This window comes from Microcebus murinus, chromosome 8 (genome assembly GCF_040939455.1).
Source record: "Microcebus murinus isolate Inina chromosome 8, M.murinus_Inina_mat1.0, whole genome shotgun sequence".
Taxonomy (NCBI): domain Eukaryota; kingdom Metazoa; phylum Chordata; class Mammalia; order Primates; family Cheirogaleidae; genus Microcebus; species Microcebus murinus.
Window position 1 is genome coordinate 45,619,189 of NC_134111.1, and position 27,663 is coordinate 45,646,851.

Here is a 27,663-nt window from a genome sequence, read left to right on the forward strand (position 1 = left end):
TCTTGAATCATAGCTTAGGCACAGTCTGCTGGATCTCTCAGCAGGCACTCCAACTTGTACTGGTCACCACACAACAAACTAGCAAATTGAGGAAATGAGTGTTTTTGGGATGGGTAAGTTTTAGGAGGGAACATTGCGAGTTGTGTGTAAAGAATATAGAGCAATTTTGATGGGTTATCCAACCTAGATGCACCTTAGAGTCATCATGGGAGATTCTAAAAATCCCGATACCCAGAGTGCATCCCAGACCAATTAAAGCTGAATCTCTGGGGTGAGACCCAGGCATTGGTTGTAAGGTCCCACAGTGACCTTGACCAGCAATTTTCCAGCCGTCATGTATATACAGATCCTTGGCATCCGGAGAGTCACTACTTAGTGTGATTGCTGTACAAAAAGCCTTAGCATCACCTGGCAACTTGTTAGAAATACAAATTTTGAGCCCCACTCTAGATCTATTGAATCAGAACCTCTGGAGTGCATCCCAGCAATCTGTGTTTTGATATCCTCCAGGTGATTCTGATGTGTGCTAAGTTTGGGAATTATTGGTCTAAGTTGGGACCAATCTCCTCCTTTTTTATTGCTGGCAGGTCATGGTGATTCTGTCTTCTAAAGGGATGAGACTTTACTACCTCATTGACAGTTTTATCCTGGAAACTGATGTATCTTTTGTTTTTCACCAGAATTGCTAAACATATAGGCACACACTGTTTGATACTGAGTCACTTTTTCTTCAATGTCTGCTCCCTTTAATGTCTAGGATGTTCATGTTCCAGAGAGGGTGTTAAAAAAAGAGCTAGCAAAGAAGGGAAGAAAGAGGAGAAAGAGTTTACAAGATTTTGTTAGTTATTGAACTCTGATTAATTTTCTTCTTTGGGGATTTTCATTCTACCTAAGTATATACTCCACATAGAAATAAAAATTGCATCATCTGTGAGACATCCAGGATGTTCAGAAAACAGCCATAATCTCAAGCAGCTTGGCACGTAACAATATTCTTGTCATCTTGTTTGTTGGTTTGTGTTAATAATTTTTTTGGCGGCTTTTGGACTATCATTCCCTGAAACAAATGAAAGATGTGGTCTCTAGAGTGAGAGCTATCTGGATTTGAATGCTGGTTTCGACCCTTTTAATGATGTGTACCCATGAGCAAGTGACCCAAGGTTTTTTTTCCCCCATCTCTCACATGGGAATACAAATCAGTTTTACAGAGCGTGTCAGGATAGGAGAGACTGAATATAACATGCTTCACATTATTCCTGACACATGGCAAATGTCAGCGGTGTGATGGACCCATCTTGGGCCAGCTGGACAGGGCAATGGTGAACAGCTCCTTCCAACTCTACATTCAGTGACTTCTGGTTGTTTGTTTGAAATTGGCCATAGTGTGAATATTTATACCACAGAAATTGGCAGAAGGTACATACAAATAAGACCTTTTTACTTCAGGAGAGCTGGTTACTAAATATTTACCACTGCACCATTAGTAGGCATTCCTTTTGTGGTTATCCTTTTGTGTACTAATGGGCTGATTGTAGAAGGTAATTTGCTTTCCTCTTATGAAGCGAATAGAAATAGCAAAGCATAGTCCAAATAGGTGATGTGAATGAAAGGGCTTCAGGAAAGCCCTTCTCTGAGATCCCTGTCCCACCACATATACATCCCAGGATTTCTGTCTTAAATCACAGACTCATGGAAAAGGTGATGCTACACTGTGAGCAAATACTGAACTGTGAGATTGGTTCATCATAGGTTTTCCTTTTAAGCCAAACTGTCTGAGTTCAGGGCTCTGAAAAATTCCATTTAACTAATATTTCTTGAGTCTCTGTTGGAAATCAGGCCATGTAGGGATGAAGACAGCTAAAACAAATAAGGCGTGTAGTTGACGAGATTACATTTATCAATGGAGAGGAGACAAGTGAACACGTAATCAAATTGCAATAATTTTAGATAACAGTAAATGGTTGATGAAAATAAAAGTTTGATAGAGAGTGACTAATTTAGTGGGGTTGCTTTAAGCAGGAAAGGGCTCTTTTAGGTGGAAACATTTGCTCTGAAACCTAAAAAGATGCAGCTGTGTTCTCAGCAAGAGGAGTATTCCAGGTGGAGAAGAGTAAGAGAAAGTCCCTCAGGCAAGAATGGACTTACTGAGTCTAAGAATAGAAAGCAGGTCAGTAGAGCTGAAGCACTGTGAGTTTAAGAAGAGAGTGGCCTGACATGGGACAGCACAGTTAATCAGGGGACAGATCTTTCTGCCTTTCATGTCAAGTGCAATACGGAGTTCTAAAGCACCTTAACAAGAATTGGGATAATGGGGAAAGTGGCTTGGTCTAAATTAGAGTTTAAAAGGATCGTTCTGGTTCCTCTGTGGAGAATAGATTGTAGGGAAAGAAAGTGGTTCCAAACAACCAGTGAAGTGGCTACTACAATAGTCTAGGAAAAATATTATGGTGGTTTGGACTAGAGTGAAGAAAGTTGAGATAAAGAGAAATGAGTAGATTTAAGATATATATTATAGGTTGAACCAATAGTACTTGTTGATGGATTAGGTATCTGTGTAAGAAAAGGAAACAAGGATGTGCTGAGCTTTTCTTTTTTGAGAAACAGTGCAGATAGTATGTCTATCAGCTATTAATAATTTCTAGTCTGAGGTAGCTCATAAAGGGAATGAGTTCTCTAAGTAATGAACAAAAGAAAAACCTTCGGACTTATTGCAAGTTGGAGAAAAGAAAGCAGTTCATATTGCATTTTTTATTTCAAGCCGTTCCTCCAGATAAATGATTAATGCATTTATGGTACACTTCAGTTCTCAGATAGCTTTATGTTGTTAGTAAGTGCAGTTACCATGTAGTAGGAAAATAATGTTTTGATTGGATTGCAAATAAATTACTGTTACATAAAAGAATTAAAACATTATCTAAATTTACAAACTTGTCTCAGGCTTAATGAGTCCTTTTGAATATTTATTTTTCCATTTCTTTACTGCTTTTTTAGCCATTTCTGTTTTTGCTATGGGAGGCTTTAGACAAGAGGGAACAAATTATTTTAGAAGCCCAAGTTTTATTACAGTGATCTCAGGTTTTATGACTCTCAGGCAGTTTCAAGAGATTCCTAGACAGGAAATCATTTAGTGTCCATTTAGTGCCTGACAATTAGATGAGCAGATATCCTGAAAAAAAACCAAAAAACAACCTGATATAAAACATCTGTTGGGTAAAATGTAATAAATATATTTTTGAATGCAAGGCTGATCTTATAAAAAATTAAAGATAATTCCCCAGACCCAAAAGCAAAGGAGAATCAAGAAACAGAGTGGTAGGATGACATCGCAGCTGTAGCTGCCCTGGGGTTGGTGGGTATCTCAGGAACTCAGAGCGTTGTTGTTTGTTCTTGTTGTTTATTACTCTAATGGGATATAATAAGTATACAATAGAATGAGACAATTGTACAGTTCAAATATACATATTTATACCCCCAAGTAAACACTACCCAGATTAATCTCCTCTTATCAGAGCTTCCTCAGACTGATTCTACTGAGAGCAATTAGAACCAATATACACTAAGATGAGCTGAGTTGTTCAGGGTGTTACAAGATAATTTTTTCTTTTTTAAAAGGGAGTTAAGATTAGATTTTGATATTTAGAAGTTTGTTGGTTGTGAACTTCACAGAATTTTTTAAGAAAAAAAAGATATTTTCTGTGGAGTTTGATACCTCTTTCTCATCCATAAAATTTTATTGTAAAATGAGTATGTAGTTTCTAATGAGAGAGGAATATCAAGGACAATTATAATAACTTATCTTCATTCAGAGGCACAAATTTTTATTTTAACTATAAATTGAATCTTTGTCTTACTCATTAAGTCTTTGGCCAGAACTGCCAGAGCAAAATGAGTATTATAATCTTTTTTTTTTCCCTAAAAACTTACTTATAGGAGTGGGAAATAAAATAACTATTAAGAATGAAAAGTTAGCTGATGAATAGTTTTCTCCTGAAAAAGCAGATTATAAATTATTGAAACAAATGATTACAGGAAATATTTCTGAGTTAAAAAATTGCATAAGTCCCAGCTTCTATGAAACCTATCTCTATCTCTTCTCCTAAAGTAGAATTTCCTTTGACTTGTTTTGGACCAAAGTACACTAAGTAGAAGAGGATGTTTGCATATGCTGGAAGTAAAACTGTATTCGGAGAAAGTTGAGGAAGAAGTTATGTGTTTTTTTCACAAAGAGTACTAGTAAACTTAAACTTGCATTTTTACAAATAATGAAATAAAGTCCCTTTATTATTCACTTAGGATATAAAAAGCTGCTTTGGAAAATATTGTTAATGTGAATAGTTTTTCTTGGGAAAAAATATTCTTTCATTGTTTTAAAGTACAAACAATGGGAGTGTCACAAAACTCCACTTGAATAAGTAACTCCATTTCCGTGACTGTTCCATGTAATCATAATAAAAATGTCAATCAAACTCTTGATTACCCATAGGATCAAATCTGAATGTGCTCAAAGCTTACAGCCTAGGGAAAAAGAAAACACCTGAATTTAAGGATAATTACCTAATTTCTCACAGAAAGACTTACTGTTTTGAATTTCCAGAATTTTCTTAGAACAGCTACTTAGTGTTACTGGGGCAGTATCCTTCTCTGTTATTGTGTGCCTATTTGGGGGCTCTATCCTGAAATGTTCTGATTCACTAGATCTTGGGTGAGTCTCAGTCTTTTTTTACTAAAGGCTTTTTTTTTTTTTTAACTAAAGCAAAGGTAATACACGTCATCCATGTGTATACTTTGATAGACACTGTCCAATAGCATTAGTTCTCAAATGGGGGAAGATTTTGTCCCCCTGAGAACATTTGGCAATGTCTGTGGATATATTTTGTTGTCATAACTGGAAGAAGGTGGAAGAAGGGATATCTATTGATGTCTCTGGTTGGAGACCAGAGGTGCTGCTAAACATTCCACAAGGCAAAGGGACAGCCACCCACAACAGAGAATTATCCAGGCCATTTATCAAGATTGCCAATATTGAGAAACTCAGAGCTAAGAGGAATGAATAAAGGTCTTGTTTTAACGTAGAATATACAATAAAGTTTTTTTTTTTTTTTTTTTATTTTTTGAAAAATTTTTAATACCCTAAATCTTGCTCATATTCTATGGCAGGATAGCTTCTGGGGATTGAAATTATGACGAAAACCCAAGAGACTCTCTTGTTTCTTACCATTGCGACTAGCTGGTTTTATATCAGCCCAAGCCCTACCCCAGTAACTTATTGTTTATCTTCACCAAGAGAATCCTGATCTTCACCTTTAAGCCCGTGCCCTTATTTTTTTCTTTTTTTTTTTTTTTAATTATTTTTTTATTTTGGTATATTATGGGGGTACAGATTTTAAGGTTTCAATAAATGCCCATTTCCCCCCCTCCCCCCAAAAGTCTGAGTCTCCATCATGACCATCCCCCAGATGGTGCACATCTCACTCACTATGTATGTATATACCCGCCCCCCTCCCCCCTGCCCAATACCCTATTACTGTAGCACCTATGTGTCCACTTAGGTGCTACTCAGTTAATACCAGTTTGCTGGAGAATATATCTGTTGCTTGTTTTTCCATTCTTGGGATACTTCACTTAGTAGTATGGGTTCCAGCTCTAACCAGGAAAATATAAGGTGTGCTATACAATAAAGTTTTTACTTTTCAGTTTTTTAATTTTCTACTTGACATTATCTGGGTTTTCTCTACTTACTGTTAAGATTACTGAGGAGGCCAGGCGCGGTGGCTCACGCCTATAATCCTAGCACTCTGGGAGGCCGAGGCAGGTAGATCGCTCAAGGTCAGGAGTTTGAAACTAGCCTGAGCAAGAGTGAGACACCATCTCTACCAAAAGTAGAAAGAAATTAATTGGCCAACTAAAAATACATAGAAAAATTAGCCGGGCATGGTGGTGCATGCCTGTAGTCCCGGCTACTTGGGAGGCTAAGGCAGAAGGATCGCTTGAGCCCAGGAGTTTGAGGTTGCTGTGAGCTAGGATGATGCCACGGCACTCTAGTCTGGGCAACAGAGTGAGACTCTGCCTCAAAAAAAAAAAAAAAAGATTACTGAGGAAAAGTGACTGGTAACTTATTTCCTTCTAAAATGCCAATTTTATATACTCATTTTATTTCATGAGCAGTGGAAAATCTGTTCCATACACATACTGAGCTTATCATGTGAAAGACATGTACAGTTTCTCCCAGGCAAGAAAGCACTGACACATGTTGTGGACTATTTAAGCACACTCTGTATTTTTGCTGTGAAGACTCTGTAAACTGAAAGAAAATCACTGAAGTTGAAGGACACAGAGTAAGTTAGGGAAAGAGCCAAGATGAAAGGTAGGTGAGGCAGATATGGTGCAGAGCTGGTAGGCCTTGTAGAGTTTGTAGACAGACACAGTGTAGAGTTTATGAAATTCTTGCTAAGGATTTTAGAATTTATCATAACAACAATGGAGAAATGTTACAGAGTTTCAAGTAGGAAAATGGTGCAAATTTTTAAGCAAGGAAATGGCTCAATCTCATAAAATATACTCCAGTTACTGTACTTAGAATAAATTTGGAAGTGAGGCAAGAATGGAGTTAGAGAGATGGAATAAAAAGTTGTTATATGGACTTACAAAGAGGCTAGAGGTGGTGATGGATTGAATTCGGGGTTGGCAGTGGAATTAAGAGAAGATGGATTTGTATTATAATTAGGAGGTAGCATGAACAGGTCTTGGTGAATGAATGTGCAGTGTTAAAGGAGAGGGTTACTGGCATGGACAATTGGATGGTGATACCAATCACTGAGAAGGCAAATGTGGTTTATATAACATAATATACAGTCATCCCCTAGTATTGTGAGGGATTAGTTCCAGGACTCCCCAAGGATACTAAAATTTGCAGATGTTCAAGTCATATCAAATGGTATAGTGTTTGCATATAACTTCTCATACCTCCTCCCATATGCTTTAAAATATCTGAACATCACTTCATTCATGGGGATTCAGCATAGTGTTCAGCACATGGCAAATTCAAGATTTTCTTATTGGAGATATGTGGAATTTTTTTTGCAAATATTTTCAATCAGCAGTTGATTGAATCCACAGATTGGAACCCACAAACATGGATGGATGAATGTGTGTGTGTATGGGTATGTATATGTATGTGTGTGTATATCTATATCTATATAAAATTTCCTGTCATGGGATTAGTATCCTTACAGAAAGAAGAAGAGAGACTAGAGGTCACATTCTCCTCCATGAGATGACACAACAAGAATGCAGCCCTCCTTCTCCAAGCCAGGAAAGGAATCCTGACTGGGGAACCAAATTAGCTGGCTCCTTGGTGTTGGACTCCCCAGCTTTCATAACTGTTAGAAATAAATATCTGTTGTTCAAGCCACACAGTCCATGGTATTTTTTTATAGAAGTCCCAGCTAAGATAGGAACCAACACAAAGATGCTAAAAGTCACAGCTACAATTATTGCTGTAATAATCTATTCTTCCTCTCTGACTCACAATTCTCATGTCTTCTCCCAGCATATAATTATGCTAAGGTGAGTTATGTTACTCTAACAGTGAAATACAATATGTACCCTTCCTTAAATGTATTTGACATGGAAACATTTTTTTTTTTTGTTCCACATGAAACATTTTGGAATACATTTGCTGTAGAATCCTTTGGTCTGCATTTTAAAGGCATGAGTGGGTCAAATATACTTCAGATTCTTTTTGACCTGGAGAAAATATCACCTATAATTGCACATCTTCTTTGCCTTCTGATTAAAAATTTGAAAGATAGCATGCTTGGTCCCAAGAATGGGGTGCACTGAATGGTAGAGTAACTAGGGAATAAGAAAGGTGGAATTCAGTTACCACCCTGAATAGTACATAACTAGAGAAGGAAATCCCTTCTTTAAATTTCTAATAAGACAAAGATTGGCCTTTACTTTATACATTAGTCTTTTTGCCATTGGATAAAATAACATTTTCTAGCAGCCCTTTGCTCATCTGTATTCACATATTAGCATGGTACATGGAAGTACAGGAGAGCTTATTCGTGTTCCAACCCTTTGTAACAAATTATCACAAATTTAGCAGCTTAAAACAATACAAATGCATTATCTAACAATTTTTGTGAGGCGGGAGCCTGGGTATAGTTATCTGTCTTTTGTGTGGCCTCCGTTCCTCCATTTTTTTGTTTGTTTGTTTCTTTTAGAAGTAATTATTGGATCACAGTTGGTTTATATCATTTCCTTACATGAGCAAGATGTAGTTCTTTATCATTTATGTTTCCCAGTTCTCAAGAGTAACCTAAGAGCAGAAGAAAGTACATATTATTGCATTTTCAATGGACAGAAGAGAGATGACCAGATTTGCTCTTATTTAAAAATAAGAGAGTAAATCTTGAGATTCTTCCATAACTGCAGGGCCAGCCATAAGTAAGGGAATGCTTTTCTCTAAAGCAACACAGGGAAACACAGGTTAATTATAATTATAATAACAGAAAATAATTATAATTTAATGGGAAAAATTTTAATATTTACTAGATATATATTTTTCCATTATTTCTACATTTTATATATCACTGAAAATAGAAATGAATCATGATATTATTTTAAAGAATAATTCTATTTTCATAAAAAGAATATGACTGAATTAACCTGAAAACATTCAGTATTGTATTAATAGGAAATAAAACCAAGACTGGGACATGCCAGCAAATATTATAACCAGAACAGAAATAATTTTGCTCAAGTCTACTAGGTTTTCAAAATTGTTAATAATCTCTGAATCTTTTCTATATACTTATTGTCCATTGTTTTTATCTATTGTTTCAATTGTCTATAAAAATAAATGAGATTCAAGCTAAAACATGATATAGATATTACAGATGCCTCATAATTCTCATAAAATGAGCTTTTTTTTCTCAGACATATCAATTGTTAATATAGGTATGATTCTCAGAGTAATAGAGAGTCAAGCTAAGGGAAGCATGTTTGTTCTACTGCTTGTTTATAACTATCAATTATTCATGCTTCACTTCCAGTGTGCATCAAGAGCTGTTGCGGCAAAGGTCCCCTCTGTTGTAGCTAGTGTGTAATTTGTCCCTCCTTTGAGAGAGATTACCATGTACTCGGCAGCTAATTTTGCTTGGGTTATAGTATAGTGTTATCTATAGTATAGAAGAATTTAGCTTTTTTGCTGTAGAAAATTTATATGCATGTCAATCAATTATGTTGAACTGGATTAAAGTATCATTCAGTGACTATAATTTCATTTTGCAGATTGTCTATCACAACTATCAGTACAGAGGACTATTTTATACCTTTTTATGTGCCATTATGATAACGCACAAGGTTGAAATAATGACCCCAGCATAGCAGTGATTAATTTTAGTGTATCTCACTTAAAGACCATAAACAGGACTGGATACTCACAGCTAAAATAAAATAGAGGCCTGTATTAATTATTTAGCTAAATATGGAAAAAAACTACCTCCAATTTTTTCTTGAAATATGATAAACATTTGTTAAATGTTCACGTATTTCCTGATTTTAGCACATTGTTTGAATTCACAAATCTCAAAAATAGCTAAAGTTTGTAATATTTTGGTATACAACACGCCACATAACTAAATGTTTACTGCCTTCCAATGGTATACATGAAACTCTTTTGGGCACTATATTTATACTTGGCCATATGAAATAGAAGAAAGATTGTCATTATTTGACATTGATGGATTTATTGTGCTCGTGTATGATACAGAGGTAGCGTGGGTTCTTACATTTTTTAGTAGCAAATGGGTTGCTACACTACTACTAGTAGTATGAATTCTTGATTCTCTGTTGTCAAGCATTGTTTTAATTTCTTTATGTGGATTGTCTCATACTTTCCTTACAACCATATTGTGAAGCAGTACTCTTCTCATTTTATAGATGAGAAAACTGAGGATCATATAAGTCAAATAATATATTCAGCAAACTCTGCAGGCCATGGCTTAACTGGGCTCCAAATATAGTTCTGGTTCTAGAACCCAAGCGTATAGCCATTATTTATGCTGTACTACCTCTTAGTGCTATTACACAAAAAAGTATTCATAATTTTGTAGCTCAGTGTTTGTGTATTTTCACTTCCTATCTAAATTTTCTCCTTTTGTACAAACCCTGTGGTGGATTTCAATGAATTGCATTGGAACTCTAGGTTTTTTATCCTCATTTTTCTTATCTAGCAGCACATCATATGGAGGACATTTGAAGCTGTCTATCTTTCAATTAAAAAAAAAAAGCTACCAGCTGCTGCAACTTACTAAGAAGTTCACTGTATTTACCCCCATAATTTATTCTCACTGTTATTGAGAATATTCTCACTGTTATTGAGAATCAAATGTTATTCTCACTGAAACAGAAAACACAGGCAAAAATGATTTTATTTTTATAACTTTTATTTTTAGAGTCTATTATTAATACAATATGTAAGTCTCAAGTATAACTACAATATAATTTAAGACAAACTCAAACATTTTAAGCATTCATAGATCTATGAAATTTGTAAATAATTCTATGTAAACAGCATTATTATATTCATGGCTAATCATTTATTTTCATGAAGCAAATCTTGATTGTTTTCATCAAGAATATAGCATATCATGAGTATTAAAAAAACTTGTGGCTTCTATACATATGTCCTAAACCCAGCCCAATTACCTGGCCATCCTAATGTAGCTGGCCTTTCTTTCATTACTGCCATTGACATTTCTCTGCAATTGCTATTTAGAACTGCTTTATTTACATATGCATTTTATTTTCACTCTTTTAATAAAGCTATAAAACTCTACAAAATCGTGCTCAACATTTTGAATTGAGATTTTTAACAATCAGCATTTAGAAACATCCTGCAAATAATTTAAATTGTTTGCAAACTAGGTAACAGTCAAAAAGTTAAAGTAAGATTCTCTCATTTTCATCCAAATTGACTGTATGTATTTATATTTAAATCTGTTTGTTTCCATCTTATTCTAATTCCAATTTGGCACTGTAACTGTACTGTATCATTAGGTGTAATAAGTTTGGTAATTACATAATTTAAATATTAGTATGACAGTGCCTTGGGAAGGGTGATATTTCATAATCACTATGAGTAGTATTCCTCATGAAAAAAGAAGTCTAATTTTACTTCAAGCTTATACTTAATAAGCTCTTAGTTTCAAATATGGTTTTTTATTGATAAAAAGTCCCAAGAAGACATTCCTGAACAAACACACACACATATATATATACACAAACACACATATATAAAACCTAACCATGTTTTAGCTTTAAAAAAATCATAGTTTAGCATGAAATAGATTCAGCATGAAATAGGAAAAAGAACTTTGCAATTTTTTTAAATTCTAAGAAGAAATTGTATTGAGTAACCATTTGCCAAAATTTTTTACTTTACATAAAACCAGGTAATGTAAAAACATTAATAGTAAATCACACATAAACCTGCCCACCAAACATTTTTTCATAGTGTTATATAAATATTCACAATGCACTTATATTTATATGGATATCAAATAATGAGGATGGACTGATTTCAAACTTAAGGTGATGTTCATTTCTTAATTGAAAGTGTTAAAAATCTTACAAATGTAATATATTGTGTATGGGTCTCTAATTAAATTGTTAAAAGCTATTTTCAACAGTCTTAGCAGGTATGTGATGCAATGCTTTATATAGTTTAGGAAAACACTGCATGGTATCTTTTATATTAAATTAAAAAGTGGCTTAAATAACCTAAGGTAAAAATGATTAAACAGAGGTGTAAAGGATCTTTGGCCCTAGATTTAATTTTATACATACCTATCACAAATATCTTTAAGTGAGAATCTCCTGTATGGATGTTGTAAAATATATCACAATTTAAAATTCTATCCTTGTCTCATTCTCTACCCATATCTCTTTGTCTCTATAGGTGTGTTTAAGTTCTTTCTTTTTAGTTAGCCAGAATAACAAAAGACATGTGCTTTAGGCACTTATTATATACATTTTTAAATTTAAAAACCAAATTAGTGAAGTATGTTTTATATATTTACTTCAAAAACTCTCACAAAAATCTTTTAAATAAAACTATAATGATTTCTACTTATATAGCTCAATTTGTATGTGTATGAATAACTTTATAGAAGAAAGGTCTCATATTTCTGGAATAAACTCATGAAAAATGCATTGTGGCCACTTCTTTTCAAATTACTATTAATGAAATTTTTCTTATAAAAAATAGATGTCCAATCCTTGGTAGGATGATGATGGCTAATGTAAAATGAATATGTGCTTGATAAATTATAAGCCCAGGCTACTTTACTGATTGGTGCAAAATATACTTCAAACCCTAGAATTTTAAGGAAAAAGTGACATTCTCATCATTTTATAGATGAAAGAACAGAGGTCCAAAAGGATTACTTTCACAATTTAGGAAAGTTAGTGGCAAGAAAGCAAATTGGCAAGAATCCCTATTTGAATGCTCTTTCATGCATACTAAACTGAAATGTGTGTCAAAAACCTGCCACATATTATGACTTGAAAGCTTGCCAAACACAGCATGGTATACAAATGATGCAATAAATACTGTGCCCAAGTCAGCTGCTCAAACATGTATGATGGTCAAACAACTAACTGCATATCAGCAAGCATATCGTTGAAGGGAAATATCAACTTTGCTTATAGCTAAATGATGACTAAACAATACTGCAGGAGAAAGCAGGAAAATACAACAAAAGAGATTAAGAGTTAGGCCATTATCAGTACTTTTGGGAAGCACGGTCCAGTGTTAGATCGTATACATAATAGTAAATAGAGCTTTTGTCATTTGCTTCTTCTCAATTATCTCCTTTTATTACTTTTGAGGAATGTGATATGTACTTAGAATGATTTCTCAAGTTCTGTGGTTATTGTCTGAACAAAGAGGGATATAAAAAAACAGACTATGAATCAATACTCTAAAGGTAAGTCTTATCCTGGTAGGTATGTGAGTCAAGAGGAATAAACAGTTTTCGTTGAAATGAATAGCCTACATGTTTTTAATCCCATGACATTTTAACAGGCACATATAAATTGATTCTGGTGCAATGCAGAATGAATTTAAGCGCCTCAAAATATAGATTAACCTCTGTACATGAATAAAAAAGTCAAGCTACCTAATAACATTATGTTTTAACTAAACATTCATTACTAACGTCCACTATTTTATCAAGCATTGCATTGCAAAGCCAAGGCAAAATACTTTTTATGATTTCAAATAATAGATATTTTCCTATATGTGTGTTGTCTGAGTTTGTGTGTTTGTGTCTGGGTTTTTGTATTTACATGGAAAACATAAATAATTACAATCCTGTGAAAAGATAACATGGCAGATGTAAAAACTTTTTACATGATTTCCTATTAAAAAACCAACAAAAAAATTAAATCCCCTTTGTTTGCTCTAATCAATAAGCCCTACTGAGTTACTCTTACAATTCTTACAGAATCATCAGTGCAAAAATAGCCATCTGCTAAAGCTGCTCACCTATCTTAGAGAATCAGAGCTAGTGACTGCACTGCCTTTGAGAATATTTTGATAAAAACAGTTTTGGCATAACCTCAAGAGTCTTATTAACACAGATAAATCACTTTCATAGGGTGTAAACAATATATCAAAAATGAAGCTCTACTTCTTTTTTTCCTTGCCATCTTTCCCTTTGTCTTCCTTTTCTGTTCTGTCTTTTTCATATTTCTCCTTGTCTGGCTTTGTTACACTGTCATATGAAGGAGGAGAGATGGTAGAAGAAGTTGCATCTGTCTTTTCTAGACTTGAGTTCTCATTAACGTTATCAAACACTATATCTCCTTTATTGCGCAAATCATCGTCTCTGTCTCCATCTTTTATGTATATACTTGATATATTTTTGACATTTTGCCGTAAGCGGTAACGTCTGTAAGCACGCTGAATGACAGTAGCAGACACATCCTCTTGTTTTCGTTTAAGTGTGGTTGTGATGGGTTCATAGGACACTTTAGAAGGATTTGCAGACATGAACCTTTCTTCCATCTGTGAACGAAGAGAATCCATCTCTCCACTCTCACCCAAAACACGCTTTGTAAAAGCAAATAATATGTCAAGGCAGTGGATCCGGTCGCCACTGACCATGGGCAGATCCATGGCAATGAGCTGAACTTTGTTTGGTTTTGCTATGAGAAGAGGAGGATCCAGAGCAGCTGCAAAATCTGAGAGTTTGCTATATTCTATAAACTGAGTTGCATCAGGATCGAACTTCTCCCAAACCTCATAGAACATCTCAAAGTCATCCTCACTCAGAGGCTCGGTACTTTCTTCAGTAGCAACACTGAAGTTCTCCAGGATGACCGCAATGTACATGTTCACCACAACCAGAAAGGATATGATGATGTAACTGACAAAATAGAAAATCCCAACAGATGGGTTCCCACAGTCTCCTTCAACTGAACTTCCAGGATGAACCTTTTTTGGGTCACAGTCTGGAGGTCCACTATTGAGAATAGGTGCCAGCAATCCATCCCAGCCAGCAGAGGTGGTGATTTGGAACAGGCAGATCATGCTGTTGCCAAAGGTCTCAAAGTTGAACATGTCATTAATTCCAGCTTCCTTTTTAACATAGGCAAAGTTGGACATCCCAAAGATGGCGTAGATGAACATGACCAGGAAGAGCAGGAGGCCGATGTTAAACAATGCAGGAAGGGACATCATCAGAGCAAAGAGCAGCGTGCGGATCCCCTTTGCTCCTTTGATCAGACGTAGGATGCGGCCAATCCTGGCAAGACGGATCACACGGAACAGGGTCGGGGACACAAAATACTTTTCTATCAGCTTGGAAAGAAACATACCTATGTGAGGAGGGAAGAAGTAAAAATAAAATATTTAAATATCCATGCTTACAGAACATCACGAATCTAAACAATTTTATCTGCTGCCTTATTTCTTATGAATTCAGCACTGTTATTTTATATTAAAAGCAAATTCTTAACAATTAGCAATTCCAGAGGAAAATGATTGGAATTACCATTGTGACATTTTCCCCTCTTTACTAAGTTCTTGGACCTTTTTAACTTCCTTCACAATATATATATATTTTTAATTATAAGGTTAATGCCTGCTCACGTAGAAAATTTAAGCAATACAGTAAAATGTTAAAAAGGAAATATAAATCACCTGAAATGTCACCAACCATACCTATAATCAATATTTTGTTGAGGATCACTCTAGACATTTTTCTCTGCAAGTGCATGCACACAATGCCCCCCCCCCCACACGCATATGCACACACACAAATGCAATCATGTTATATACTCTTTTCTTTGTAACCTGTTGTAATCACTGCATATGTCATGGAGATATTTCCATACAAATGAAACAAAATAATTTCTTCTAGTTGTATAATGTTCTGTCAAAATAACCACATATTGAAGAATAGCATTTATACTGTTTTCATCTTTTGGCTGAAATGAATATCTAGAGTCAGACGCGCTACCCTTGCACCACGAGGTCACTGAAATGAATATCTAAATAGGTTTATTTTTTCTAGTTGCATGACTGTTTTTTTTTTTTTTAGATAATATATTTATAGAAGTTGAGTCAAACAGTATGTTGAAATATTTTTATATATTGCTGAAGCTATCTCCAGAAAAGTCTATACCAATTAACATTCCTAATGGCAGTGCATGAAAGTACTCATAGCCTACATATTCAACAGTACTGGGTATTACCACTCTTCTTTATAATTTTTATCAGGAAATCTTTGTGACAATTTAAAAAATTTACAGTTGCAATTTATTGAAAAAAAATCTACATTTTTTTTTTTACTGGATATTTTGTATCCTTATTGGTTGTCTTACATTTTTTATCTCTATTTTTGGCCTAGTTGGGTCTTTGCCAATTTTTCTACTGGGAGGTTTACTATTTTCTTATTAATTTACAAGAACTATTTTCTATTGAAAGTATTGCTCTAAATGTTACATAAAACTCTCTCATGTTTTCTTTTTTAATCTTTTCTTTTTTTTTTTTTGCAGTGAACTTTATCCCAAGAATATTTTGATTTTATGCAGATAAAATCTATTATTTTTTTTCTTTACAGATTCAGGTTTGTGTCATGAATAGAAAGAAATATTTAAGTTCATAGTTATAAACCTATTTTCACATATTTTCTATTAGAATTCATTTTTAAAACTTTAGCTTTTTATTCATATGATCTTTTCACTGAGTAAATTAGTAATTATATTAAAGTTTAATTTTGGACTATCTATTCAAATCAATTGAGCTTTTATTTTTAAACATTTTTATTTAGCATCAATATTATAATAGTCTTACTATCTAGCAATGTAAGCCACCTCTCATCACCCTAATTTTTCTTCCAGATGAATTCTAGAATAATATAGACTTATATTGTCAATTTACAATCCCCACCACATAAAAAACTCATTGATATTTTCATTGATTTTATAAATTACTTTATAAAAATGATTATAATTACAGTAAGTCATCATACCTAAGTACAAGATAAGCCTTTCAATTATTTCAGCCTTCTTTTATATCCCAAAGTTTTCTTCATAGAAGTCTTACATGTTAACATAGTTACTATATATTTTACTTTATTTTTATTGCAATTGTGAATGAGTTTTGCTTCAAACATATGTTCTCATTTTATTGCCCATGTATAATTATTAATGTCAGTATGTGTACTTTAAAATGTGTACCTTCTGAACAGTAATTGAATCTATTTTTAGTTGATTCTCTTTCATTTTTAACGAATCCCATTATATGATAAAGATAAATATAATATGCTCCATTGTTTCAATATATGTACTTCTTTGTTTGCTAAGTCTAATTGCATTGGCCAACACTTTGAAGAATAGAAGTGATGGAAGTACACTCTTTTCTTCTTGACTTAATGGAAATGCATCCAGAATTATTCTTGTTGGTGTGAAATCCCCACCTAAATTTTAGTTAGTTTTCTTATATCTTAACTTTAGTGATATTTCTATTAATAATATTCTTTTTAAAAAATATTGATTTAAAATGCCTATTCTGTTATGTGCTACTCAGTATTGTGGTTCTAGGTTATGCAACTTTTAACCTTTCTAAACCCATTTGATCATCTGTAAGTTTGTATTAAATGATTTCCACAATCCCTCCCCATTTAAAACTTATACTTCTAAAAATAAATTCAATCTTAAAATACTAGATAAGATATGTGAAGATAATGATAAAACAAGAAGATAGAAAAACAGCTATGATAATGAAAGGGAAGAATTATAAAATCATGTACTGTGATTTACAGACATGACTATGATTGGTTGAGAAATGACTGACATTTTATAGACATGCCAGATATTAAGCCATAGAAATACAGTTGGCATTTCTGGAGGCCTTAACTTCACTTTAAGTTCAGGAAGAATTTTCAGAGTCACGGATATTCTGGCTATTGATATCATTGTCATTAATCAAAGGACAAGTCTCGTATATGAGAAAATGGGAAGTGATATCAGATTCTGCCTGGTCTTCCAAGACACATCTACATATAAACACGGTAGCTATCTTTGTGAAGGGTAACACTGGAAACTAAATATCAACAAGTATCATGTCCTTCCAACGGATAACAAACATTTGACTTTGAAACTTGTAGTGTGATGCCAGGAACATTATAGTGTGAGGGACACAGATGTTTGTATTTTGTTTTGTTTTAAGGTTCCTTAACTTTTTCGTTTTACTAACTTGCTCAAAAGTAAATTTACATTCAAGAATTAAGAAACTTCTCTTAGCAACAGGTGGAGTTTAGTTTTATTCAAAAATAAAATTTGAATAATAAATGGTCTTACCTACAATGGAGAGAATCACAACCACAAAATCAAAAATGTTCCATCCTACGGTGAAGTAGTAGTGTCTCAGGGAGATCAGTTTCAGCACACATTCTCCAGTGAACAGAATAATAAAAACAAGGTTTATCCAGTATAAAACATCAGTCATGTATTTACTTTGTCCCTCCTTTTCTACCATCATGGTTACCATGTTGAGGCAGATAAGAACCATGATGCTGATATCAAAAGCTTGATTTGTTACCAGGTCAAATATACATCCTTGGAATTTGTTCTGCAAAGAAACAAGAATAATAAGGAATGGAGAGTAAATTTTTTCAAGTAGGATCCACAAATTAAAGATGTGCACTGTAGATTAATAAAAACAATGACTTGAAAATTTGCATTCTAAACATATATATATTTTTTACCCCTGGCCGAGGAATTGGCTTCTGTGGTTTCTTGGACCCCAACTTTTTCATTGCATTATAGTATTTCTTCTGTTCTTCTGTCATAAAGATGTCTTGACCTCCAAGGTAAAGAAATAACAAATAACTCTAGTTAAAAGCAGAATCATTGTCTAGATCTTGTTTCAGATCATAAAGACAGGTTACAATGTATTAATATAGAAATAAATGTATTTTTATGTTAATGATAGCTATAAATAAAATTTGGGTCTTGATGGACTATCTATGTGTAGAACCATGACTTTCCATACATAATACTATGTTCATATATAAAATACATGTATTATATGTAATAAGGATTATCTCCATTATCTTTCGGTGTGCCAACCAGTAGTGTTTTAAACTATGTACTGATATTTTATCTGCCATTTGTCTTACCATGCACTTTTTTGCTAAATAACAAATCTATTAGGAAGGGTTATAACAATTAAAAGTAGTGAATATCTCTTTTGATGATTTGGCTAATATTTAAGAATGTTATAAAGAACAGAGGCTAAAATCAATAACAAAAATTGTATTAGCAATATATTCATTTTAATATGCCATCATTCCATTAACATAAAAATGAATATAAAATAAATAGATAATACACATTTCTATATATCTGTATTTCAAGAAACTCTTTGGCTACCTCTTTTATTTGAAATAAAAGAATTTTCACATAAATACTTTATTGGTCATCAACAATGTTCATGAAAAAGTTCTAGGTACTTTCAAAATTATCAATTATTGGACCTAAACTAAAGGACTTTCCAATTCATTATTTAAAAGGAAATATAACTTTTAAGATTCAACAGTATCTAACATCTAAGTGAAGTTTTTGATCTTTTCCATATTGAAAAAGCCTAAATCTCACAAAGTGGTGCTGGAAGCTTTGTTTGCTCTTTTAAGCTATGCTAATTTCTTAAAATTATTTGTAATTTTTACAGAATTATGCATATTCTATATTGGTCTATATTCTATGTTATCACCTTTTTCATCACAAAACATATTAGTATAATCCATTAATTAGGAATTTGTTTTTGAGAATTTACTGCTCTGAAATTCTTACTTAACTTGTAGGTCCTGGAGTTAAAGATGATCTGCTTATGGTTTCCTTTTATTCCCTCAGATTAGGTAATATTCAGTATCCTCTTATATTTCTTATTCATAAAATATCCAATAATAACCAGACTTCTCTTTTTGTCTTAGATAGAGTATTCTAATTCAGCTTTCCTCTAGATGATACACAGTATTTATGTAATTTTTGTATTTATCTAATCGACTGGTGCTACACAGCTGGAGAGAAAGACTTCATGCCAAAGTCAAGAGAAGCCTAGATCCTTTCCTATTCATTATTAGGGGCTGAAAAGCACAACATGACAAGAATTTACTAGATGAAACTGGGGAAAAATTAAGGCCAAAATTCTGAATTAGAGGTGAAAATCAAAGTAGTAGATTTTGTCTTCCCCTAATGATACCTTGATTGTCAATATGATAAAGGGTGGGATAAAACTAAGAGGAGATTATGAAATGCTCCAATAGAAAAATTTGTGTGGCTGTTTTGTTTTACTATAGCTTATATAGGCCTTGTGCAAAATGTACCCCTTTAAAAACTAGGCGGAAGGTATTCTGTAAGTTAGGCTGGTCTTTTTCTATGTTATACTCTAAGTCAAGGCTGTAATTTTATAGTAGTTAAGACTTCAATTCTCATATTAGAACATATTTGTTCAAATCCTATTTCTATTGTCCTTTGGCAAGTTTCTTAATTCTTTAAGTAAAATCACCTCATCATTATAAGAGTAAATATCTCATTTGTTTTTGAGACGATCAACTGAGATAATGCATGCAAAACACTTAACATAATGCCTGGTACATGGCAAACCCTCAGTAAATTTTAGTTACTATTATTATTATTGTTATTAACCTTCCTAATAAGGTTAAAGTTACAGAAAGGGGTTGTCGTTACATTTAGATTTACTCATAGGTGCTCAGATCTGTACTAGGCATTTGTATAACTGTATTACATAATTTTTCCTTTTATAACTTGAACCTGATAATAACTTATGTTCTAATTTTCAGTATGTTTTATGATTAACTATAATTCCAAATTATCACATGAGCTTATTAAGAATGAAAATATTTATAAGGATGATGGCTAGTTGGAAAAGCTACTAAAGAAAGAGATGTGGGTAGTTGCGAGAGCCATAGCTGAGATCAAAATGTTGAAGTTTAAAGCAAGTGGCAACATTTTATTGAGGAAAGAATATGGGCTTTTAAGTCAAACAGACCTTTGAACCCTGACTGTGCCAGTAACCTGTTACTCGGTTTGAAACAACTTACTTCTCTATAGGTGCATGTCTATACACTTGTATTAAGATCCCACTTTCAAGAGAGGAAGAGGAGTGGAGTATATCTACAATATCTCTGCCTTTCAGTGTGCTGCACTAGGGTCCAGCATCTCTCTTGCCTCATATGGAGCACCAATGGAACCAGCATAATTTAAACATCTAGTGTAGCTAAGAACAAAGGAAAAGGGACAGGTAGACAGCTGTTTGAGAGGTTCCCAGAATATCCAGCCTGGCTGACTGGCAAAAGTCTGTCAAAGGCAGTCCATAAAGACCAGGACAGTTGGCTGTTTCTTCAGATGCACAGATACCAATGCAAAGCTATTAGGAACACAAAGAATTGGGGAAACATGACAGAATCAAAGGAAAAAAATAAATCCCCAGTAATTGACCCTTTATAAACAGAGATCTGTGAATTACCTAAAAAGAATTCAAAGAATCATCTTAATGAAAATCATTGGGTTAACAGAAAACAGAGATAGACAACTAAACAAAATCAGAACAATGATAAATGAATAAAATGAGGATATCAGTAAAGAGATCGAAACTATCAGAAAGAACTAAATAGGAATTCTGGTATTGAAGAATATAATAACTGAACTAAAAAATTGACTAGATTGGTTCTACAGTACACTTGATCAAACAGAAGGAAGAATCAATGAACTCAAAGACAGGTCACTGAAATTATTTAGTCAGAAGAGCAAGAAGAAAAAAGATTGAAGAAAGACTAGGGGACTTATGGGACACCATCAAGCAAAGCAATATACACACTATAAAATTCTTCAGAAGAAGGAGAGAGAAAAGGGAAGGAAATTCATTTAAAGAAATAATGGCTAAAATTCCCCAAATTTGGGAAGAGAAATTGATATCCAAATTCATGATTCTCAAAGAATCCCAATAGAACAAATCTAAAGAAGTCTACACCAGACAAATTATAATTAAATTGTCAAAAATGAAAGACAGAGAACTTTGAAAGCAGCAATAAAAAAGTGATTTATCACATACAATAGAGCCCTTATAAGATTAAGAGTAGATTTATCGGCAGAAACCTTGAAGGCCAAAGGGAGTGGGAATGTTATATTCAAAATGCAAAGAAACCACAAAACAAAGAAACAAAAATACCTACTGTATATGGCAAAACTTTCCTTCAAAATGAATTAAAAATAAAAACCTTCCCAAACAAACAAATAATGAGGGAATTTATCACCACTAGACTTGTATTACAAGAAATGCTAAGAGAAGTTTTTCAAGTTGAAACAAAATGATGCTAAATAGCAACGCAAGAGCACATGAATGTATAAATCTCATTAGTAGTGGGTAAATACATAGAAAAATACAGAATTCTGTAATATTCTAATTGTTGTATTATATGTAAGTCACTTTTAAATCTAATATAGTTTAAAAAATTTTAAGAATAACTATAACTATGAAAATTGTTAATAATACACAATATAAAAATATATAAATTGTAACATTAATAACAAAAGGTGTGAGGGGTATTAAAAGTGTAGAATTTTTATATATGATTGGAGTTCAGTTGTTATCAGCTTAAAGTAAACGGTTACAAATATAAGACACTTGTAATTATCTCATGGTATCTAAAAGAAATTACATATAAGAAATACACAAAAGAAAAAAAGAAAGCACATTATGAAAAATGTCATCAAATCACAAAGGAAGACAGTAAGAGAGGAAAAGACAAAGTAGTTACAAGATACAGAGAAAACAATTAACAAAATGACATAGGTGAGTACTTACCTATCAATAATTACTTTAATTAGAAATGGATTAAACTTTCTAATCAAAAGACAGGGTTGCTGAATAGATTTGGAAAAAACATGATTCAACTGTATGCTGTCTACAGAGACTCACTCTGAATTTAAGGAAGCACAGAGTTTGAAAATGAATGGATAGAAAATATATTCTGTGCTAATGGTAACCAAAAGAGACCAGTGTAGCTATGCAGTGGACCCTCAGTATCCTCAGGGGATTGGTTCCAGGACCCCCATGGATACCAATATCCATGGATGCTCAAGCCCCACAGTCAGCCCTGTGGAACACATGGATATGGAAAGTCAGCCCTCCATATCCACAGGTTTCACATTCTGAGAGTACTGTATTTTCAATCCACATTAGGCTGAATCTGCAGATGTAGAACCCACAGAGACAGAGAGCTGAATATACTTATTCAGAAAACACAGACTTTAAGTCAAAAACTGTCACAAAAGACAATATAGCTCATTATATAATGATAGAATGTTAATTCATAAGGAAGATATATAACAATTATAAATATATATGAACCCAACATCAGAACATGTAAAAATATAAAGCAAACATTAGCAGATCTTAAGAGAGAAATAGACAGCAATACAATAATAGCAGGATAGTTTAATCACCTACTTTCAATAATGGAGAGAACATCCAGACAGGAAATTAACATGGAAAGAGTGGACTTGAACAACACTATAGATCAAATGGACTTCACAGATATATACAGAACATTGCACCCAAAGCAGCAGAATATACATTCTTCTCAAGTTCACACAGAACATTCACCAGGAGGGATCACATGTCAGGTCACAAAATTAGTCTTAATAAACTTAAGAAGTTTGAAATCATACCAGGTATCTTTTCTGACCTCATTGAAACAAGAAATCTATAACAAAAAGGTAACCGAAAAATTCACAAATGTGTAGAAATTGAGCAACACATTCTCAAACAGGCAATGGATCAAAAACGAAATTAAAAAGGAAATTAGAAAATGTCTTGAGACAAAAACAATGAAAACATACATAATATACCAAAACATGGGATGCAACAAAAGCCATTGTAAGAAAGAAGTTTATAATGATAAATTGTTTACATTGAATAAAGGACAGATATAATATAAACCACCTAGCTTTACATCTTTAGGAAATAGAAAAAGAACAAACTAGCCCCAAAATTAGCAGAAGGAAGGAATTAACAAATATTAGAGGCAAATTGTTAAATAGAAAATAGAAAAACAATAGAAAAAGTCAACAACACTAAGAGTTGGTTTTTGGAAAGAGAAAATAGACAAATCCTTATTTAGACTAAGAAAAAAAAAACAAATGACTAAAATCAGAAATGAAAGAGGCGACATTACAACTGATGCTACAGTATTTAAAAGGATCAAAGAGACAACTATGAACAATTATCCACCAACAACTTGGATAACTTAGAAGAAATGGGTAGATTCCATAAGCATACAACTTAACATGACTGAATCATGAGAAAATGGATCAATAGTGAATGAGGAGATTGAACCATTGAAAAAAAACAAAAAAATGACCCCCAAAACCAAACCCCCCAGCAATAAAATATTCAGGACCAGATGGCTTCACTGGAGAATTCTAATAAAACTTTTAAAGAAGGATCCACACTAATCCTTCTCAAACTCTTGCAAAAGTTTGAAAAGGAGAGACCACTTCCAAAGTCATTTTATGAGGCCAGGATTACCCTGATACCAAAGCCCAAAACACCACAAGTAAAGAAAATTACAACTTCCATAGGGAGTGACATCAGCAACATGGTAGAAAAAGGGGCTCCTGGGTATCCCTCCTCCCACAGATACATCGAGTAAACATCTACATACACATGGATCAATTATCTCCAGAAAAAGCCAGAATCCAGTGGAAAGATGATTTTATGTTGGATGACTAAGAAAATATCCACATCAAAATGGGTAGGAAAAATGGAGATACACTTGCACACTAACCCCACCCTAAGCACAGTGCCTTACAAACTCACAAGTGTACCCAACTCCTAGCTTCTTCCCAAGGGGCAAAGAGATGTACTACACATATAGAACCCAACTTTTACAGTCCCTGCCAGCAAGGTTGGCCCTTTAATCACCATGCTTGAGAAACAGCGGAGAGAGGGCATCAGAGAATTTTCCTCAAACACAAAGAACAAAGCAGTTTTAAACTGTGAATCCCCAGGATCAGCCCATCTTACCAGCTTCCCCATGGAAAGGGTTAGGCCTTCTATTTTACAAGCGGCTCCCTGTGATTCTGGCCTCTAATGAGTCAGTATCTGGGGGCCTATGTAACAAATAGAGAATAAACCTTCTCCAGCCTAAACAAGGGGGCAGCATTTCCCATGCCTTCTTTCCTGGCTTGCTCCAGGAACAATTCCAGCCCTACAATCTCCCATCAATCCAAGAATGGATTAATAAAATGTGGTATATGTAATACCATGGAGTACTATTAAGCTTTAAGAAACAACGGTGATATAGCACATCTTATATTTTCCTGGTTAGAGCTGGAACCCATACTACTAAGTGAAGTATCCCAAGAATGGAAAAACAAGCACCACATGTACTTACCAGCAAACTGGTATTAACTGAGCACCACCTAAGTGGACACATAGGTACTACAGTAATAGGGTATTGGGCAGGTGGGAGGGGTGGGGGGTGGGCATATACATATATAATGAGTGAGATGTGCACCATCTGGGGCATGGTCACGCTGGAAACTCAGACTTATGGGGGGAGGGGGAGAAAGGCATTTTTTGAAACCTTAAAATTTGTACCCCATAATATGCCAAAATAAAAAAAAAAGACTCAGGATATCCCACAATAAAAATTATGTTTAGAATAACAAAACAAAACAAAACAAAAAAAGAGGATGGAGGCCTCTGCCACCAAAAACAGGAGGCTGGCACTCCCCACACCTTCTTCCTTGGCTTCTCCTGAGATAAATTTGTGCAAACTCTCAGTAGTGGAAAGCTTGAACTACACTTTAGACCAATGTAGACTAACATGTTTATAGAACAATCCATTCAACAGCAACACAATACACATTCTTCTCAAATGCACACAGAACATTCTCCACAACAGATCATATATTTGGACACAAAACAAGTTTTGACAACTTTAAGAAGATTAAAATCATATCAAGTATCTTTTCTGGCCACAATGGCATGAAACTAAAAATCAATAACAGGATGAACCTCGGAAAACTCACAAATAAGTGGAAATTAAACAATATGCTCCTGAACAACCAATGGGTCAAAGAAAAAAATAAAAATGGAAATTTAAAAGCATCTTGAGACAAATGAAAGTAGAAACATAATATCTAAATCCTGTCACTCACTATGCTCATCACCTTGGGTAAATCACTTAACCTCTCTCTGCTTTTCCTCATTTATAAAAGAGAATACATAATAATACCTCTTATTATTGATATTATGGGTTGAATTGTGTTCCCCCAAAAGATATAACTCCTAGTTGTACCTAACTGTTAGTACCTCAGAATTTGACTAATTTGGAAATAGTGTTGTTGTAGTTGTAATTAAGGTAAGATGACATCATACTGGCCCTTAATCCAGTGTGACTGGTGTTCTTATTAGCAGAGGAGAGAGACACAGAGACAATAGTATGTGATTACAGACAGAGAGACTGGATCTATGCTGCCATAAACAAACCAAGGAACACGTGGGCTACCAAAAGGTAGAAGATGTAAGAAAGAATTATTTCCTAGAGGCTTTCAGGAGACCAGGGCCCTTCCAACACTTTGATTTTGGATTTCTTGCCTCCAGAACTGTGAGATAATAAATTTCTATTGTTTTAAAGCACCAAGTTTGCAGTGATTTGGTATAGCGACCACAGAAATTAATACAGTTGATAAGAAGATTAATGAAATAAAAATCTCAGGACAGTGCCTGAATTACAACATCCAATAAGTTTTAATTTTCACTACCTGTATCATTTTTTGTGCTACAATATAAACTTCCCGAATTAAGCAACCATATCTTATGATGTTCCCTCTGCCAAGTGGCAACCCAATACACACCACACAGAACCATGGCACAGAACAAAATAACTACTTATGAAATGTGTTTTGAGTAAATAAGTAGTACATTAATTTTTTTTATTTATTGAATCTGTTATAGGTTAAGATTTGAAAAAACAACAGTTGATATATTGCTTAAAATTATTATGATTTGGGAAGTTATTTTCTATGCAAAAATGAATGAGATTAAGCATATCTATCATTGTACACTGGCCAATTATTTGAAAAATAATCGAAGCTCTAAGGAAACTAATTACTAATTGATAGCACATTAAATTTGTTTTATTTCTTTTCATTGTAAAAAAGACTTGAAATACTTATCTTCTTTTTCTGTTGGTTGAAATTATCTATGATGACACCAATGAACAAATTCAAAGTGAAGAATGACCCAAAAATGATAAAGATGACAAAATAAATATACATGTAGAGGCTGTATTCATATTTGGGCTGCTTGTCTACCTATAAAATTAACAAACGTTAGCAGTATGTTGATGATAACATTCATCATTTTCTTTTTTCACATGGTTTGACAAATTAATCCAAACAGTGCTAATCTAGGTAAACATGGTATTTCAGAAGTCATAGCATTGTTGAGGGTCAACATAATCATTATTATAATTTTATTCAACATAAAATAAGTATTTATTACATGATTACTATGTACATAAATATAATCATCAAATGACTACAAAGGACCTAACTATATGTAGTACTTGTTCTCAGATGGGTAGGACAATTTAGTAACTAAGTGACCTAAAGTGTACTTTTTATTTCCAAAAAAAATCAAAGGTGTAAAGTAGATATATTTATATAAATTTTGCTATTTATTTGATTCCAAATATATCTTTCCTAGATTTTGTGAAAATATAAACTGTCCAGTAATATTCAAAGTTTCTTAGCATAGGACACTTCTCACATAAACTCTACTAAGGTGTTTTAAAATATAAAACCAGTAAAAAGTATGAATAAAAATTATTTCATTTTGATTTTGATAAATGAATATTTACTGAACACTTAGTATTGCTAGCCTGTGCTAAGTGCTCTGCTTGCATTTTCTTGTTGAATTCTCACAACACTATGAGATACTGAATTGTTATCCTTTTACAGACAAATTAACTATGTCTTAGAGAAGTAAAGTAATTTGCTCAAAGTCAGTTGCAGAGCTTGGAAAATGTGGTAGAGCCAGAATTTGAG

At 33.6% G+C, this 27,663-nt stretch overlaps 1 protein-coding gene and 1 long non-coding RNA gene across 5 annotated transcripts in view; one reads left to right on the top strand and one right to left on the bottom strand.

The window, feature by feature from the left end:
* Positions 1-27,663, top strand: part of LOC105867224 (uncharacterized) — a 142,531-nt gene that overhangs the window by 34,338 nt on the left and 80,530 nt on the right. The gene's annotated exons all lie outside the window — the stretch shown is intronic.
* The window catches only part of SCN9A (sodium voltage-gated channel alpha subunit 9), a 92,133-nt gene continuing 76,612 nt past the window's right edge, over positions 12,143-27,663 (bottom strand). Inside the window, exons 23-26 of the mRNA XM_012757045.2 lie at positions 26,791-26,928; positions 18,288-18,392; positions 17,881-18,151; positions 12,143-14,892 (exon numbers count right to left, since the gene is read on the bottom strand). Coding sequence (XP_012612499.2) covers positions 13,700-14,892; positions 17,881-18,151; positions 18,288-18,392; positions 26,791-26,928 — 1,707 coding nt within the window. The 3' untranslated portion in view covers positions 12,143-13,699. The remainder of the gene's footprint in view (positions 14,893-17,880; positions 18,152-18,287; positions 18,393-26,790; positions 26,929-27,663) is intronic.